Source organism: Psilocybe cubensis, chromosome 5 (assembly GCF_017499595.1).
Source record: "Psilocybe cubensis strain MGC-MH-2018 chromosome 5, whole genome shotgun sequence".
Classification (NCBI taxonomy): Eukaryota; Fungi; Basidiomycota; class Agaricomycetes; order Agaricales; family Agrocybaceae; genus Psilocybe; species Psilocybe cubensis.
The window spans coordinates 1,357,358-1,370,838 of NC_063003.1; the positions used below are offsets into that span (position 1 = coordinate 1,357,358).

At 46.1% G+C, this 13,481-nt stretch overlaps 6 protein-coding genes across 6 annotated transcripts; 4 read left to right on the top strand and 2 right to left on the bottom strand.

Moving 5' to 3' along the window:
- Positions 1-71: 71 nt before the first annotated feature.
- Positions 72-1,430, bottom strand: JR316_0005907 (putative assembly chaperone of rpl4; the record flags this gene model as incomplete). The annotated part of the gene is made up of 5 exons (XM_047891658.1): positions 72-260; positions 319-578; positions 631-809; positions 863-1,134; positions 1,188-1,430. 5 exons carry the CDS (start codon positions 1,428-1,430, stop codon positions 72-74), a joined length of 1,143 nt encoding a protein of 380 aa, XP_047749007.1.
- A 243-nt stretch (positions 1,431-1,673) lies between these two features.
- Positions 1,674-3,015, top strand: JR316_0005908 (uncharacterized protein; the record flags this gene model as incomplete). Its single annotated transcript, XM_047891659.1, has 4 exons — positions 1,674-1,832; positions 1,886-1,973; positions 2,025-2,355; positions 2,415-3,015. 4 exons carry the CDS (start codon positions 1,674-1,676, stop codon positions 3,013-3,015), a joined length of 1,179 nt encoding a protein of 392 aa, XP_047749008.1.
- Positions 3,016-3,297: 282 nt separating this feature from the next.
- On the top strand, positions 3,298-4,744 carry JR316_0005909 (Survival factor 1; the record flags this gene model as incomplete). The annotated part of the gene is made up of 4 exons (XM_047891660.1): positions 3,298-3,317; positions 3,369-3,536; positions 3,630-4,566; positions 4,631-4,744. 4 exons carry the CDS (start codon positions 3,298-3,300, stop codon positions 4,742-4,744), a joined length of 1,239 nt encoding a protein of 412 aa, XP_047749009.1.
- A 264-nt stretch (positions 4,745-5,008) lies between these two features.
- On the top strand, positions 5,009-6,894 carry JR316_0005910 (uncharacterized protein; the record flags this gene model as incomplete). Its single annotated transcript, XM_047891661.1, is given in 4 exon segments — positions 5,009-5,320; positions 5,333-5,598; positions 5,654-6,562; positions 6,624-6,894. 4 exon segments carry the CDS (start codon positions 5,009-5,011, stop codon positions 6,892-6,894), a joined length of 1,758 nt encoding a protein of 585 aa, XP_047749010.1.
- A 273-nt stretch (positions 6,895-7,167) lies between these two features.
- On the bottom strand, positions 7,168-9,581 carry JR316_0005911 (High-affinity methionine permease; the record flags this gene model as incomplete). The annotated part of the gene is made up of 14 exons (XM_047891662.1): positions 7,168-7,185; positions 7,234-7,344; positions 7,396-7,426; positions 7,514-7,561; positions 7,623-7,768; positions 7,836-8,039; positions 8,202-8,447; positions 8,510-8,630; positions 8,684-8,759; positions 8,816-8,934; positions 8,990-9,128; positions 9,178-9,275; positions 9,333-9,400; positions 9,456-9,581. The coding sequence occupies 14 exons, from the start codon at positions 9,579-9,581 to the stop codon at positions 7,168-7,170; spliced, it is 1,551 nt and encodes a 516-aa protein (XP_047749011.1).
- A 658-nt stretch (positions 9,582-10,239) lies between these two features.
- Positions 10,240-12,142, top strand: JR316_0005912 (uncharacterized protein; the record flags this gene model as incomplete). Its single annotated transcript, XM_047891663.1, has 4 exons — positions 10,240-10,583; positions 10,637-10,940; positions 10,999-11,111; positions 11,176-12,142. 4 exons carry the CDS (start codon positions 10,240-10,242, stop codon positions 12,140-12,142), a joined length of 1,728 nt encoding a protein of 575 aa, XP_047749012.1.
- Positions 12,143-13,481: the final 1,339 nt, after the last annotated feature.

Below are 13,481 nucleotides of genomic sequence, written 5' to 3' on the forward strand. Positions count from 1 at the left end.
TGTCAATACTACGGTAATACTTTTAATAAAGAAGATGAGAGCCTGGGGTTTATGATTCCCGGCTCCTGGGTCTACTGCATCTCAACATCACCATCACCATCCACACTCCCGTCGTCGCTCTCCCACTCACCCTCACCATCTTCGCCCTCCTCGCCCTCATCCACAGGTGATGCTGTGATACCTAGCTCGTCCAATTTAGCTATGAGTTCCTGCACATGTTCCAACAGCGGCTTATCAGGATGCTCTTGATTCCGGTGCAGCTTTGGAAACGAAGCTAAGATTAATTACAAGCAAATGAACACGAGGAAAAGTACCGACCACTTGACATGTCTCGAGGCAATCCCTGGAATCCCTTCCCAATTCTTGCCATGTTAGGTCTTCCAGTTTTCCACCATTTTCCTGAGCTTGCTCGGCCATGAGGTAGAAACACCACCCTTCCAGGTACCACGCCTCCACATCTTGATCATCCGAGGACATTATTCCATGGAGAACTAGTAAAGCTGGTGTGTATAAGGACAGCTCGAGGAAAAGTTTTACAAGAGCCAGGCGAGTAGGAATTGGGGGTAGTTTGGGATCATCTGGTACAAGTTTGATAAGACTCGAGATAATTTCGTTATGATTGAGACGCACCAAGATCAATATCTTGCATTGTCGCCCAGGCTTGCTCAAGAAATGCCTTGGCTTCGTCGGGTCGCTCCTGGGACATACGCACGGAGGCCAAGGTTTGCAAAGCTTCTGGATTCCCTGGATCGATTTTCAGTGCAGCCGACAGTAGATCTTCACAGTTTTGTTCAGCTTCAGGTTCATCGCTGTGTAAAATTCGTCAGACCGTAGATGTGCGATTGAATGAAGATAAACATACCATAAATCATACGAAGGGTCCATCCAGATCTCCACTTGGCCTACAAGGGCTCGGACGATGTTACTTCGCAGTTCTGATTCGTCTTTTTTGGATGCTTCATCATCTGCACGCTCTTTTCCTTTCAGCTGTGCATGTAAGATATGGATAGCAGCTTGATAGTGTTTTAAGGCTCCTCTTGGGTCGTCTTCGCTCAGCTGAGCGAGATACAGATGTGCGGATGGGGGAGATGGAGACGGGGCATCTGGACTTGGGGGTATTAACGATAGGAAGGTCTAAATTGCACCAATATAAATAAATATCGAATCGTTGTGATGTCGCTACTCACCTCTTTTGCTGCGTCTAGATCTCCCAGTTCGAGCAGAGAGACGCCTAGCATCTCCCTCGCCTCTGCATTTTTGGGATCTTGCTCTAAAGCCCGGCGAATAAAGCGCACGGCGAGCTCATAATCGCATTGAACGATCAAGGCCTGGGCCTTCTCAAGAAGAGATTCGGTGGATGGGGGAGAAGATTTTGCTGGGGCGTCGCCTGGCTTCGAAAGGCCCTTTTTCTTTGGTCTTGTTCGTCCCATTGGACTTAAAGTAGGAGACGAGGTTAAAGATTTTGTCGATCACGTGGGCGAGAGATCGAGAGGAAATTGGAATGTGAAATTGTGACAAGTCTTTGAATTCATTCCATGCTGCGTTTGCCAGACTTGTCTCTTCTATTCAGTTTGCAGGTCTGCTTGTCGCACAAAGGGATGACAATCTACGTCGGCGATTACTAGACACACATTCACGTCCAATTCACCTTGTTGCCTGATATCTGATAATCGATGACCACGCTTTCATCTACCACGTTCGAGCTTGACTCACCTCCAGTAGACGAGTCTGTTAATGACCCACTGTATAATGAACGATTCGATGCTTTCCTACAGAAGAGCCTCGCAGATATCAAAGCTTTTGCTGATCGAGAGCTGCGTTCATATGATGAGGTCTCTAAGACCTCCTGATAGAGTAGTTGGTATTCTGACTGTACTCTGCACAGACAAGGCGGCGCGTTGCTGAATGGCATGCTAAACACCTCTTTCCTCAGTCGCCTTCATCCCTTGCTTCGGGAAAGAGTCCGCCTCAAGGTATGTTGTGCATCTCGTTTGTATCAGATGATTTCTTTGATTCTTTTCTAGTGAGATCTATTCTTTGCGATGCTTCACATATCCTCGAATCCCTATCTGCGGTCTCAAATACACAGTCATTTTTATTGGCAATAAATCCCAGCGATCCATCTGATCAGGGATTCTTAGGAGGATCTGTGGTCGGTAGGGAGTTCTGGCGTGGACTGCGAGGTGGAGGCGTCCAAGGGGCCAAAGCTTTCAAAGTATACTGCGCCAATCTCATATCACAGGCGGAGGCAAGCCAAAACCCCTCGAATGCTGGTAAATCTGAACGTAATGTATCTACACCTCCTGCCAAATCCATCAAATCCGAACTTTATGAAAGCGTGCGCAACGCCCTCAGGTACGGATCTGTCATTTTAACTTACTAGTTAATCACAAGCCGAACAACTCCTTTTATAGGCTGGCGAGCGGCGTCCGCAATGCAGAAATGAAATGGACGAATCCAGAGAGATTAGATGTATACGGAGTCCGACTAGAGGGCTGGCCAGAAGGTGTCCCTGCCCAGAATCCCTCGACTCTGAGGGTTAATCAGAACAAAATGCTGCTCGAGGCAATGCAAAACGGCTCGATGAAGTTTGTTAAACTTGTCCCTGAACCTAATGAATCACACGACGCGTCAACATCAGGCCAGACTGAAGCTGCGAATGAAGATTTTTCGTGGGCTTATGATGCGGATGCTCTCACAACGTCGACTTCGCCTTCTCCTTCTCCTGGCCCAAATCCTGCCTCTTCAACTTTCTCCAAAGCTTCCACTGTGACTCCAGTGCCAACGACAATGATCGATAACAATGATCCATGGGCCCTGACACCGTCCATATCCGTTGAACCTGACGAAGCGAATTCTTCTTCTTCTTATGATGTAAACTATGCTTGGGAAGACAGCTTCAATGAGGAAGCCGTAAATACCCTGGGAGAAGATTGGGACGATGGAGTTATCCTTGAGCGGCCGAGAAAGCGGCAACGAAGCGAAGAGCCTCCTTATTCTGGGTTTACAGAATAGCAGTGAGACATCGGTGTAGAATCGTAGTGTAGTAAAAATCTTCTATCTACTCATCCATCGATAGTGTCATTGAGTATATTAGTTTTTTTTTTGTCTATGGCATCATCACTACTTGAATACATATTTGCAGAACATCATATACGAAATGAAGGGTCTAGGTTTCATCGATGTTGTCCAATGATGTTGTTCCGGATTCGATATATTTGTTTATCAAACACGACCTCCTTTCCGGCTGCGATTCTTTCTTGAAACTTGAACTTGCACTCCCACTACAAATCCACTATGTTTTCTTCGATCTTTTCGTGAGTTTCTCTGCTCTTATTTGATTTCCAAATTTGTCAATATTTATACAGAACAGCACCCCCTGTCGATCCGACAGCCCCCAACTTCCACTCCGTCTCGTCTAGTGTACCCGAGAATGAGCTTTTTGGTGAACTTGAGCCCAAAGATACTTCGCTTTTGTGTGCAGGAGGCTTTGTGACGGAGACCCAGACCTTCTATGTCATCACCGAAGATGGCACGTCCGTTATGTGTCAAATAATCCACTCTGCCGTCGGGTGAGGCTTATCCTGCATAGATCGTAAAATCCATTACTGACATCTATTTCCTGTTAGTGTATGGTATCCAACCATCCAATTCACATGCAAAATTGCCAATCCATCGAAAGGAGAGAAGATCTGGAAGTCTGTCAATGTCAACAATTTTGTGACGCCTCCCCCAGGGGGCTACGATAAACGCTCGAGCAAGGCGGACGAGTACTCTGTCCTCTACAAGGCGACTGCTGACCCAGAATACCCCGAAGGCTACACGATCCGTGCAAACCTTGGTAACGACCTCCAGATCTCGTTAGAAGTCACTCGACCTGCCTCTATTCCTGGCTACAAGGTTGGAAAGGGCCCAGAGGGAGGATATTCATACTTTGGTGTTGATCCCAAGAAAGCAGATGGATATGTAATCCACCGATTCTGGCCTCGCTTCAAGGCAACAGGACACATCATCCGCAGCGGGCAGGCTGAGTCGATTCAGGGAAGCGGAATGTTCGTGCACGCTATTCAAGGCATGAGGCCTAACCTTGTTGCATCTGCGTGGAACTTTGCGCACTTCCAGAGCGAGGAGCTCGGAGGCGTCTCTGCAATCCAAATGGAATTCACAACAACTGAGACGTACGGTAAGAAGGGTTCAGGATCTGGAGGAGTGGTGGTCAACGTCGGATCTCTGGTGATTGGGAACAAGTTGGCCACTGTCACGGCGGAGACGAAGTGGCCAGGAGAAACTTCTTCGGGTCCTGTCATCTCACGCGCGCATCATCTCAAACCAGAACACGACCCCGACACCAGCTACCAGAAACCTTCAGAAATTGAATATCAATGGAAAGCACCCTCTGTTGTCCCTGATGCTCCTGGTATTGTCGAAGCCAAACTGCACGTCGACCTTGGGACGAACGAAAAACATCAAGGTTTGATTGAGAAGGTGGACATCCTTGCAGAAATTCCATATGTGATTAAAGTTGCCGTAAACTATGTCGCAGGAACGAAGCCCTACATCTACCAGGTAAATCAATTATTTCTTGCTGACATTCATTTTCCCCAATTGACGTGGTTTTTTCTCCCAAAAGTGGCTGAATAAGACGAAGCTCTCAATCACCGGACCAGAAGCTTTGGCCCCAGGGCTCTCGTCTGGAGTGGAGGTTGCAGGAACGTTGTATAATGAGGCCACTTTTATCTCATAAATCTGCTGCGCCTGGGACGGGCCGTATTAGTATCTACAGTCATATCTACTTACTTACAACGACGATATCTTGAATTCGCGAACATCGGTGTGAGTCAGTGCGGTGTTCAGAAGAAGTCGCTGCACGTGCATATATGTCGAGAAATGAATTCTTCAGTCAGGGTCAAAGGTAGCCAAAGTCGCAGCAACAAGTGAACGGAACCGTAGTTGGAACTTTACTTGAAACAGTCCCCGGTTGGTCTTCTTCTTATGTTTATCATGCACCATGTTCAGTCGTATAATCCGCATCGTCCCTAAACCAATTCTACGTCGTACAGACGGCCGTTCGTTATCCCGGCGTCAGCAATCATCGTTGGCACTGGTGTCGACTGCAGCTTCCAAGCCTAATTTATCTCAGATATCTCGCATTCATTATCACCCGCAACTTTCAACATCGACTGTGACTTTGCTGCACCCAGTCCTTCACAGATCGTTCCATTCGACTCCTCCCAACAATGGTGGCCCACTGATACCCATCTTGGCATCGTTTCTCAAGGCACGAGCGCCCCGTTCCGCACATCTATGCACCGTCACTAAAGTACTCATGTAGGCTTCGGCAGGCTTTGAGCTTGCCCGCGTCGCGAGTCGCATCGCCCTCACATTCATTCCATTTCTATGGTTCAATAATGTTAGGTCTCACAAAATGATTAAATACGCTGCCCTGCACGGCTTTCCTTTGTCGGAGGAGAAACAGATGAAGCACATGAAGAAGATACGCAGGAGGACGATGATGCTCCAATTTCTGCTCTTCGTGCCCTTTGTGCTGTTCTGGGCCACGATCACAGCCAGCCTCGAGAAAACACCATTGACTGGACGGTATGAACGGTCTCCCGGGGTTCTCGGTTATCTGTGCTCACAACGAAACTTATAGATGGCGCATGATCCTACTTTCCCCAGAGGAAGAAGACGAGATAGCAGCGAAATTGGCGGGCCCTGGGTGGTACAACGCCGTTGGAGACATTCTCGCTGAGCAGGGTTCACCAAAGGCTATTCCACCGAGCGACTGGAGGTATCAATGGGTTAATGATACGCTTCGCCGCCTGGAATCCAGCATTCCCATCCTTTCTCGAGAACCAGAGTTGTGTCCGAAATGGATGGAAGGTGGTGAAGATTCTAAACCTTTACCTCCGCCTGCGAAATTTCCCCTTCGCCCTCGCCCTCGAGCCTCAGAATACATTCATTGGGCTTGCATGAAGATGTGCAATAAGGATGACGTAGCAGCTTTTCCTCCCATGGGACCTATACCTGGAGTACCTTACTCTTTGCTCGTTGTTGAGAACCCAGAACAATCGAACGCTTTCTCATACGGCTTCGGCCCTGATGGAGGCAGTGGCATCGTGGTATATACTGGATTCCTGGATGAGATCTTTGCTCGCCATCCCCAAGAATGTCAGTCAACACCGCCCCCTGCCCCAAAATCATCTTGGAGCTCGGTCTTCAGAAGCCTATTTTCCAGTTCGCCGCCTCCACCTCCCCATCCAATCCCGACATCAGAACAGACAGCGGAGCTGGCAATTCTGCTTGCCCACGAGATGGCCCATCTTTTACTATCTCACCATTTAGAAAGTCTGTCGTCCGTTAACATCATCATACCAGGCACACTTTCGATCATGTCCGATATACTGCGGGTGCTTATTTTCCCTATCACCATGTTGTTTGGTCCCTTTGTCAACGATGCTGTTGCGCAGATTGGCAAAGTTGGTTCAGGGGAGCTGCTCAAAATATCTGAATATTGTAGCAGCACGCATCAAGAAATTGAAGCTGACGTTGTATCCGCCAGGTAAGTGTTTACTTGGTCGTGTGATAATGCAATGCCGAATGCTTAGTTATTGATGACGTAGACTTCTGGCACACGCTGGTTTTGATGCGCGAGACGCTATAAAATTTTGGGAGCATAGATCGGGAGAGGAAGCGGAGTGTGCAAAACCAGGCAAACATGAACTTCCGGACAGCACCAGCACCAGTTCAAGGGTTGCCAGGCAAATCATGGGTGACCACAGTACCCATCCAGTCAACGAGCTGCGGGTGAATAGCCTTAAAGAGGAGCTTGCGCGATGGGAATCTGAAAGGCAGAAAGCAGTCACTCGATTATCGTCGTCCTCGCCGCCCTAAAATGTGTCCATCATTTTTCCTTTTGCTTTATTCCACCATCATGATATATTTTTGTAAGTTAGTACCCAAGCCATGTAATCATAGCACAGTTAAGTATCTCTCGTCGTATCATCTATCGGGATCTTCCACCGCTCAAATATAATTATTCCCTACCGCTTATTAGTGATGGAATACAATCATATAAAAACTATTGTATTGACATGCAAGCCAAATCTACGGAAGGTATCTGGTTTGAGCGACCGAAAACGGGTATGTAAGGGTGCAAAACAGAGTTTAATGAGAGTGCTCCGTCTATAGTTGCTCTCCGTCTACAATATGCACTGTTTTATACCTTCTTACCAGTCGAGTATTCTTCGCACCGTCTGCATGGTATTGAACCTCTTCGATAATTTCATACCCATAATACCTGGGTAAGAAAATGATCCACACCCAGTAATACAAGCCACAACACTGAATTAAAAAATTAGCCCATAAAATGGATTAAAAGAACAAGGCGCTTACCCCAAGGAGGCCAATACCCGCCACACAGTACCTAATTATAGGTGAAAGGATCGACATCAACCCCAATCCGAAGCCGCGGATGCAGGCTATACAAGGTCAAAAGAGAAAAATTACTTACGTGGCGTACCAAAACGAAACGTCAGCATGGCCAGGTTCCGGTGGTACCCTGGAAAGCAACAGAGTACATGAACAGAGTAATCTTAAAACAAAAAAATAACGGAACACACCATGGCATTAAGAGTAACAAAACGCAAGAGGTGAGGTACAATGCGACAATGGAATTTTTGGCCTGAAATGCGGGAGGTTTTATGTTGGCCAGCGCCCTGCGTCGGCGGAGGGCCCATAGACCTAACGCCAGAGCGCAATTGAAAACCTGTCCAAAATCTGTCAGTGGGGTTTCTGACAGATTTATTGTCATGAAACAATTCTACGATGCACACCAAGGATGGGTAAGATGCCAGATCCAACACGAAATTAAACGCATCTCTAGCAGGTATAGCAACAATTACGAGGACGGTCAAAAGGCCTTTCAGTGCTATAGGGCCAAGAGGCGTCCCGAAAGGCCTTATAGACGTGAAGACGCCAGGATACGGCAACAAGCCTTGTCTGGCGACCTCTCGAATTACGCGTGTGTGGCCAATCGTCTATAACACAATGGTTGGATATGCCCAAAATTTGGACAATAGATGGCTCTTACGACTGCGATCTATATCACGTATGGTTAATATAGATGAATTGGTACACTAAACAAAGGCCAAACTTACAATATTACCAAAACAACTCGCCGCTACAAATAATGGGAATACTCTTGCACCTGTAGTCCCAAAGACACGCTGAAAGAATAACACCGCAATGAGCTGCCCAGAGTTTCGTATGTCTTCTTGTGGAACAGCTGCGACGTATGCAATATTTATAAATAAGAACAAAACAGAGACCGATAAAAGAGAGATTATTCCGGCTCTGCGAACAGTTTTGACAGGATCCTTGCTGCGAACTTCGCCGAGTACATTGAAAGCATTGTTGTAACCAACAAATGCGTGGTTTGATTTCACCTGAAAACGATCAGAGGGATTAGTTGATGCCGGTATCTATTTCCGTCGGGGGTATCACATACAAATGCTGTGGCAAGTGAATTTGGATTCCACGAAGTGCCTTCAAAAAGGTTGTGGAAATTGGCATAGGGATCCTCAATTCGGGTCAACCCCAGCAATACTGCCAGTCCAGTAGCAACAATGCTAGAAGCTTCATCAGACCAGGATAACTGAGGGGATGGTATGCGGAAGCTCACAAAACTAGTGATAAAACCTTGAAAACTGTAAGAAAGTTGACAACCCGTAGAGACCATTTGGTGGAAAAGGCGACAACTTGTTAGATGTTAACAAAAATACAAGACTAAAGCCACAAAGGGTTAACGCCTTACACGCAATAGTCACGAATATCATAGCTAACGCGGTGACAGTTTGGTTTTGAGCTGTGATCGGGACATTGAAGGCAGATAACGTGTATTGCGCAAATACGATTGAATTCGAGGCACTGAATCTATGACCTTGCTTTATCAAATTCATTAATGAAAATTTTCTGTTTTTTGACTTACGAAGTCAGGATTGCGGTGGCAGCGAATGCGGTGGAAACAAGAAAGCGGGGTCTGGGGTACGCTTGCTCCAGATATACAACCTCGGCCCCAGATCTGTTTGGAAACATACTTGCAAATTCGCTATATAAAGATATTCCAGCTGTATTGAATGTCATTTATAGGTCTTTACATCAAGTAGAACGACTTACCGTACGCGAAAATTGGCGTTAATATCCAGTAAAGCAACAGAACCCCGACTGAGCCAACTGAGTTTAGGATGACTCCAGGTACAGCAAAGATACCAGAACTATAAAAGAATGTTCGTCAGCACCGAATTTGCGATTTTGTCAGTAAAAGGGCCTACCCCGTAATCTGACCGATATTCAGCATAATTGCGGATAATAGGGTCACTTCACGACCAAGGACAGAGGACTTGGAGTGTATAAGTACAATAATACCTCATAAAAAGTTATGAAAACTACAGTACCCTTTCCACAGGAGCGCCGATTGCTTGGAATTCATCAAGAGTTGTAATGGGTACATCTGAGAGTAATGAAGTAGTTTCATTTGGCCCAGCGCCCTGAGCTTCAACTTCTACGTCGTCTTTTCGCATTGCACAGATAGTTGGTAAAAAAGACGATGTAGATCCTCTCTAATCATCGAGCATGAAGCATGAACATTCTGCTGAGTGAGTTTCGATAGTGCACCATTTCTATACATAGTGGCGTCATGGGATACCCCAGTTGGATTACTCTCACGACGTTAGGTGAACTGAATTGAAGATATGGACACAAAAATCAAGTGCAATCGCACAGGGAAAGAGTCCAAGCATCGAGCCGTGGGAGTGACATTAAGACAAGAAAGTTCAAAGGTTGACAATTTACGATTGTTGGACGTTGACATCATCATGGTTCTCTAAGTATTACAAATTGGAAATAAATGGTTACGTCTTCAGTGACAGCAGCTCAGCTGGAATCGAATCGGAGAATGAAACCAACAACAAATGATTATACTCCGCCTAAACTGTGTGTCTACATTATAAATGTCCTCCGAGGACTTGAGGTTTATGTTATGATGTTTGCCTTCGGCAAGGTCAATCCTATTGATTGTTGCTGGCACGAGTCTTTGTTATGTGCATGGCTCTAAACTACTAACTTGTCCAACCATACTAATCTTGGACGATCACATCCACCAAATTTTGGGCGCCTGCAGAAACCACATTCGAACACCATTTAACATTTGACATCTGCTATCATCTGACGATTATAGTCATGGGAGCGATGGTTTCGACGTTGCGCATGGCTCTACAGACGTTCAAGTCTCTCTTAAATGACTTTGAAGTTGTTTCAAGTCGTATTTCTGAATCTCCAGGCATACCACGTCCCAACAGTTCTATTCCATACTGGACAATTCCAGCATCCCCTATCGCAAATCACGGAAAGGACTCTGATTTACTACAGGAAGTTGACGTTGTTATTATTGGAAGCGGTATCACAGGAACTTCCATTGCCAAAGCTCTTTTGGAGCATAAAGACTCCCAATCTGGCGATACCACTGGGAGACTCAACGTTTTGATGCTGGAGGCAAGAGATGTATGCTCAGGAGCAACTGGGAGGTGAGTGGATAGATCTGTAGTGGACCAGCTAAAGCGAAACTTCTGCCCATCAGAAACGGGGGGCATGCTTCGCCCATCATTTATAATGAATATTTTGGTCTAAAGAAACATCATGGTGCTGCTGTCGCGCTGCAGATAATCCAGTTTCGTTTGGCCCATATTACGACCTTGCTCGATGTTGCAAAAGAAGCAGGGTTGTTAAACGAATCTCAAGCTAGGACCGTGGACAACTATGATGCCTTCATACAGTCTAGTTTTTTCGCCAACGCAAAAGGCGAGTTAGAAAGGTTCATGAAGGAGGTGCCTCCAGAAATAGCTGCGCAATTTGGGTCTACTGACGATCGCGAGACTATAGAGGTAAAGGATTTATACCAGTATTTAAAGCCCTTTGGTTGTAAGGAAATCTTCGTTATAGAAACTTCAACTTGCTACCTCTATTATTGGACTGATTTCAAAGCCTGGAGCATCCATCCATCCATACCGCCTTGTCACTGGAATTCTTTCAAAACTTCTGGATCGATTTCCAAAGTAAGTGGGTTAAGAACTTGAACACTGGACTGTATTTATTGACCTGGATTATAACGCGTATTAGCTTCAGGTTATACTCACACACTCCATGTACGGAAATTTCGACTGAGAATGGAAAGTATGTTGTAACTACGCCAAAGGGGAAAATACAGGCACGACATATCATTCATGCCACAAACGCTTGGTCGTCGCACCTCCTCCCTGGGCTTCGGAGAAAGATCGTGCCCATTAAAGCCCACATGTCGACTCAAAGGCCAGGAAAGGGGCTCCATGTAACAGACAATGTTGATAATATCAACCCTTTAGGCGCGCTGGATTGGACTGGCCAACGTGCATTCGTATTCTACCCTGGTCATGTCGATTATGCGTACGACTATCTCACCCAGTTTTTACCTGCCCCATCTTCTCAAACTGCCATACTATCCTCCGATGACAATGGGAACCCTCATAGTGCTGCAATATTGCCGACCGCAGGGGAGTTTATGTTTGGAGGTGGCCTCACTATTGGCGGAAGTAGCGAAGCAGCCTTGATGGCCGCTGTTGGGGTTGCAGATGATGAACATACTGATTTCGCTGTCGAAGCCTATTTAAGTGGCGCCCTTCCGATGTACTTTGGCCAGCATTGGGGAGAAGAAGCTGACGGTAAAGTTAACGATCCTTCTGGCTCTGAGTGGCAGAAAGGTCGCGTAAAGGCGCTATGGACGGGCATTGTTGCAATATCGGCCGATGCAAACCCTTGGGTTGGACGTGTGCCTTTGTCTGTTTCAGGGCGTCCGGAGCCTCAACGACCAGAGAGCACACGGTTAACTTCGAATGCAGAGTCATTCCCTTTATCCCATTCTGGAGAATGGATATCTGCTGGATATAGTGGTGAAGGCATGGTACATGCATGGCTGTGTGGACGTGCTCTGGCGCACATGATACTTGGAGTTCCTGATCAAGCAAGTAACCCAACTTTACCAGCACCTTTCTTCATTACGGACAAAAGGGTTAAGCGAGCTAAGATTGAAGATTTTATGGACAATCTCTAAATAGGATGAAATGTGTTTGGCTTGAACACATATTATCTTTGTTTTGTTATGCCTTTGAAACTGAAATACAATGGAGTGGATATTACTTCGGGAAAAGTATCTAGGATGAAAGATTGTCGAAAGTATCCAACTCGCTCTTTTTCATTTAACAATACATGGATTGTATGCGCATCTTTGAGTCGTGTCCGTTGATCGACTAGGTTGCACTATATTTCTGTCACGCTTGTAATCCCAAGGTCTTGTGCAATGATAACAGCGGCCTTCTCTCCAATTGCAATAGCTGTGTTGTACATATTAGCACCAATATTTCCAGGTGCAATGCTACAGTCTGCTTTTTCTGTCAGAGATTATTCCAATTGAAAGGCGGATTTAACGCACCCGCAACTTTGAGGCCATGGATTCCGTACACATTCAATCGTTCATCCACTACCCCCTTCTGGTCTCTGGGTTTCATAGCACTGTCAGAATCTAAGTAACGAGCGTGAAGCTCGATCTCAGTACGTATCGTGGAACGAACTGAGTTGCAGTATCTACCTAAGTAACGAGCGTGAAGCTCGATCTACGAAGTGATGTAATAAGTAAATAATGAATGTTTAATGAATAAACTTTAAGCATACCTCAGTACGTATCGTGGAACGAACTGAGGTATGAATCAAAGAGAAAACAAAGGAAATGGGGGAGCACGATACACGTGATGAAAGAAACGGATGAAGTAGTTAATCTATGTATACGGCGTATCCGAGTCGTCATATTCTAACACTCCCACTCGTGTGAGGGCGTAATCCCATGATGTTGCAGAATTTCCAGTGTTTATCGTGAGATAAGGATTTGGTAAAAATGTCAGCGACATTATCTTCTGTGGGAACGAATCGTACTATCGCTTGACCCTTTCCAACGATGTCGTCTCGTAGATAGTGGTATTTCCGTTGAATGTGTTTGGTACGTGCGCGAAACTGTGCGTCTTTGGTGAGAATGATTGCAGCTTGATTATCGCAGAATAATTCTGTGGGACTGGACTGCTGGTGTCCGATATCCTCGAAGAAAGATCGCAACCACGCCAGATGTTGTCCGGCATGGCATAATCCGATGTATTCTGATTCTGTGGACGAGAGAGCGACCATGCTTTGTCGTTTGCTTCCCCAACCGATTGCAGCTCTGGAGGTAATAAATACGAAACCGGATGTTGACTTTGAGGTGTCTGTGTCGCCGGACCAGTCAGCGTCGGAAAACCCGTGAAAATTGAAATCGCCTTTGAAGTCCATATCCATTGAGACGTCATTTCCATCAAATTCGAGTGTCATGTCGGCCGTTGCTGATAAGTATCGTAGGACACGTTTTG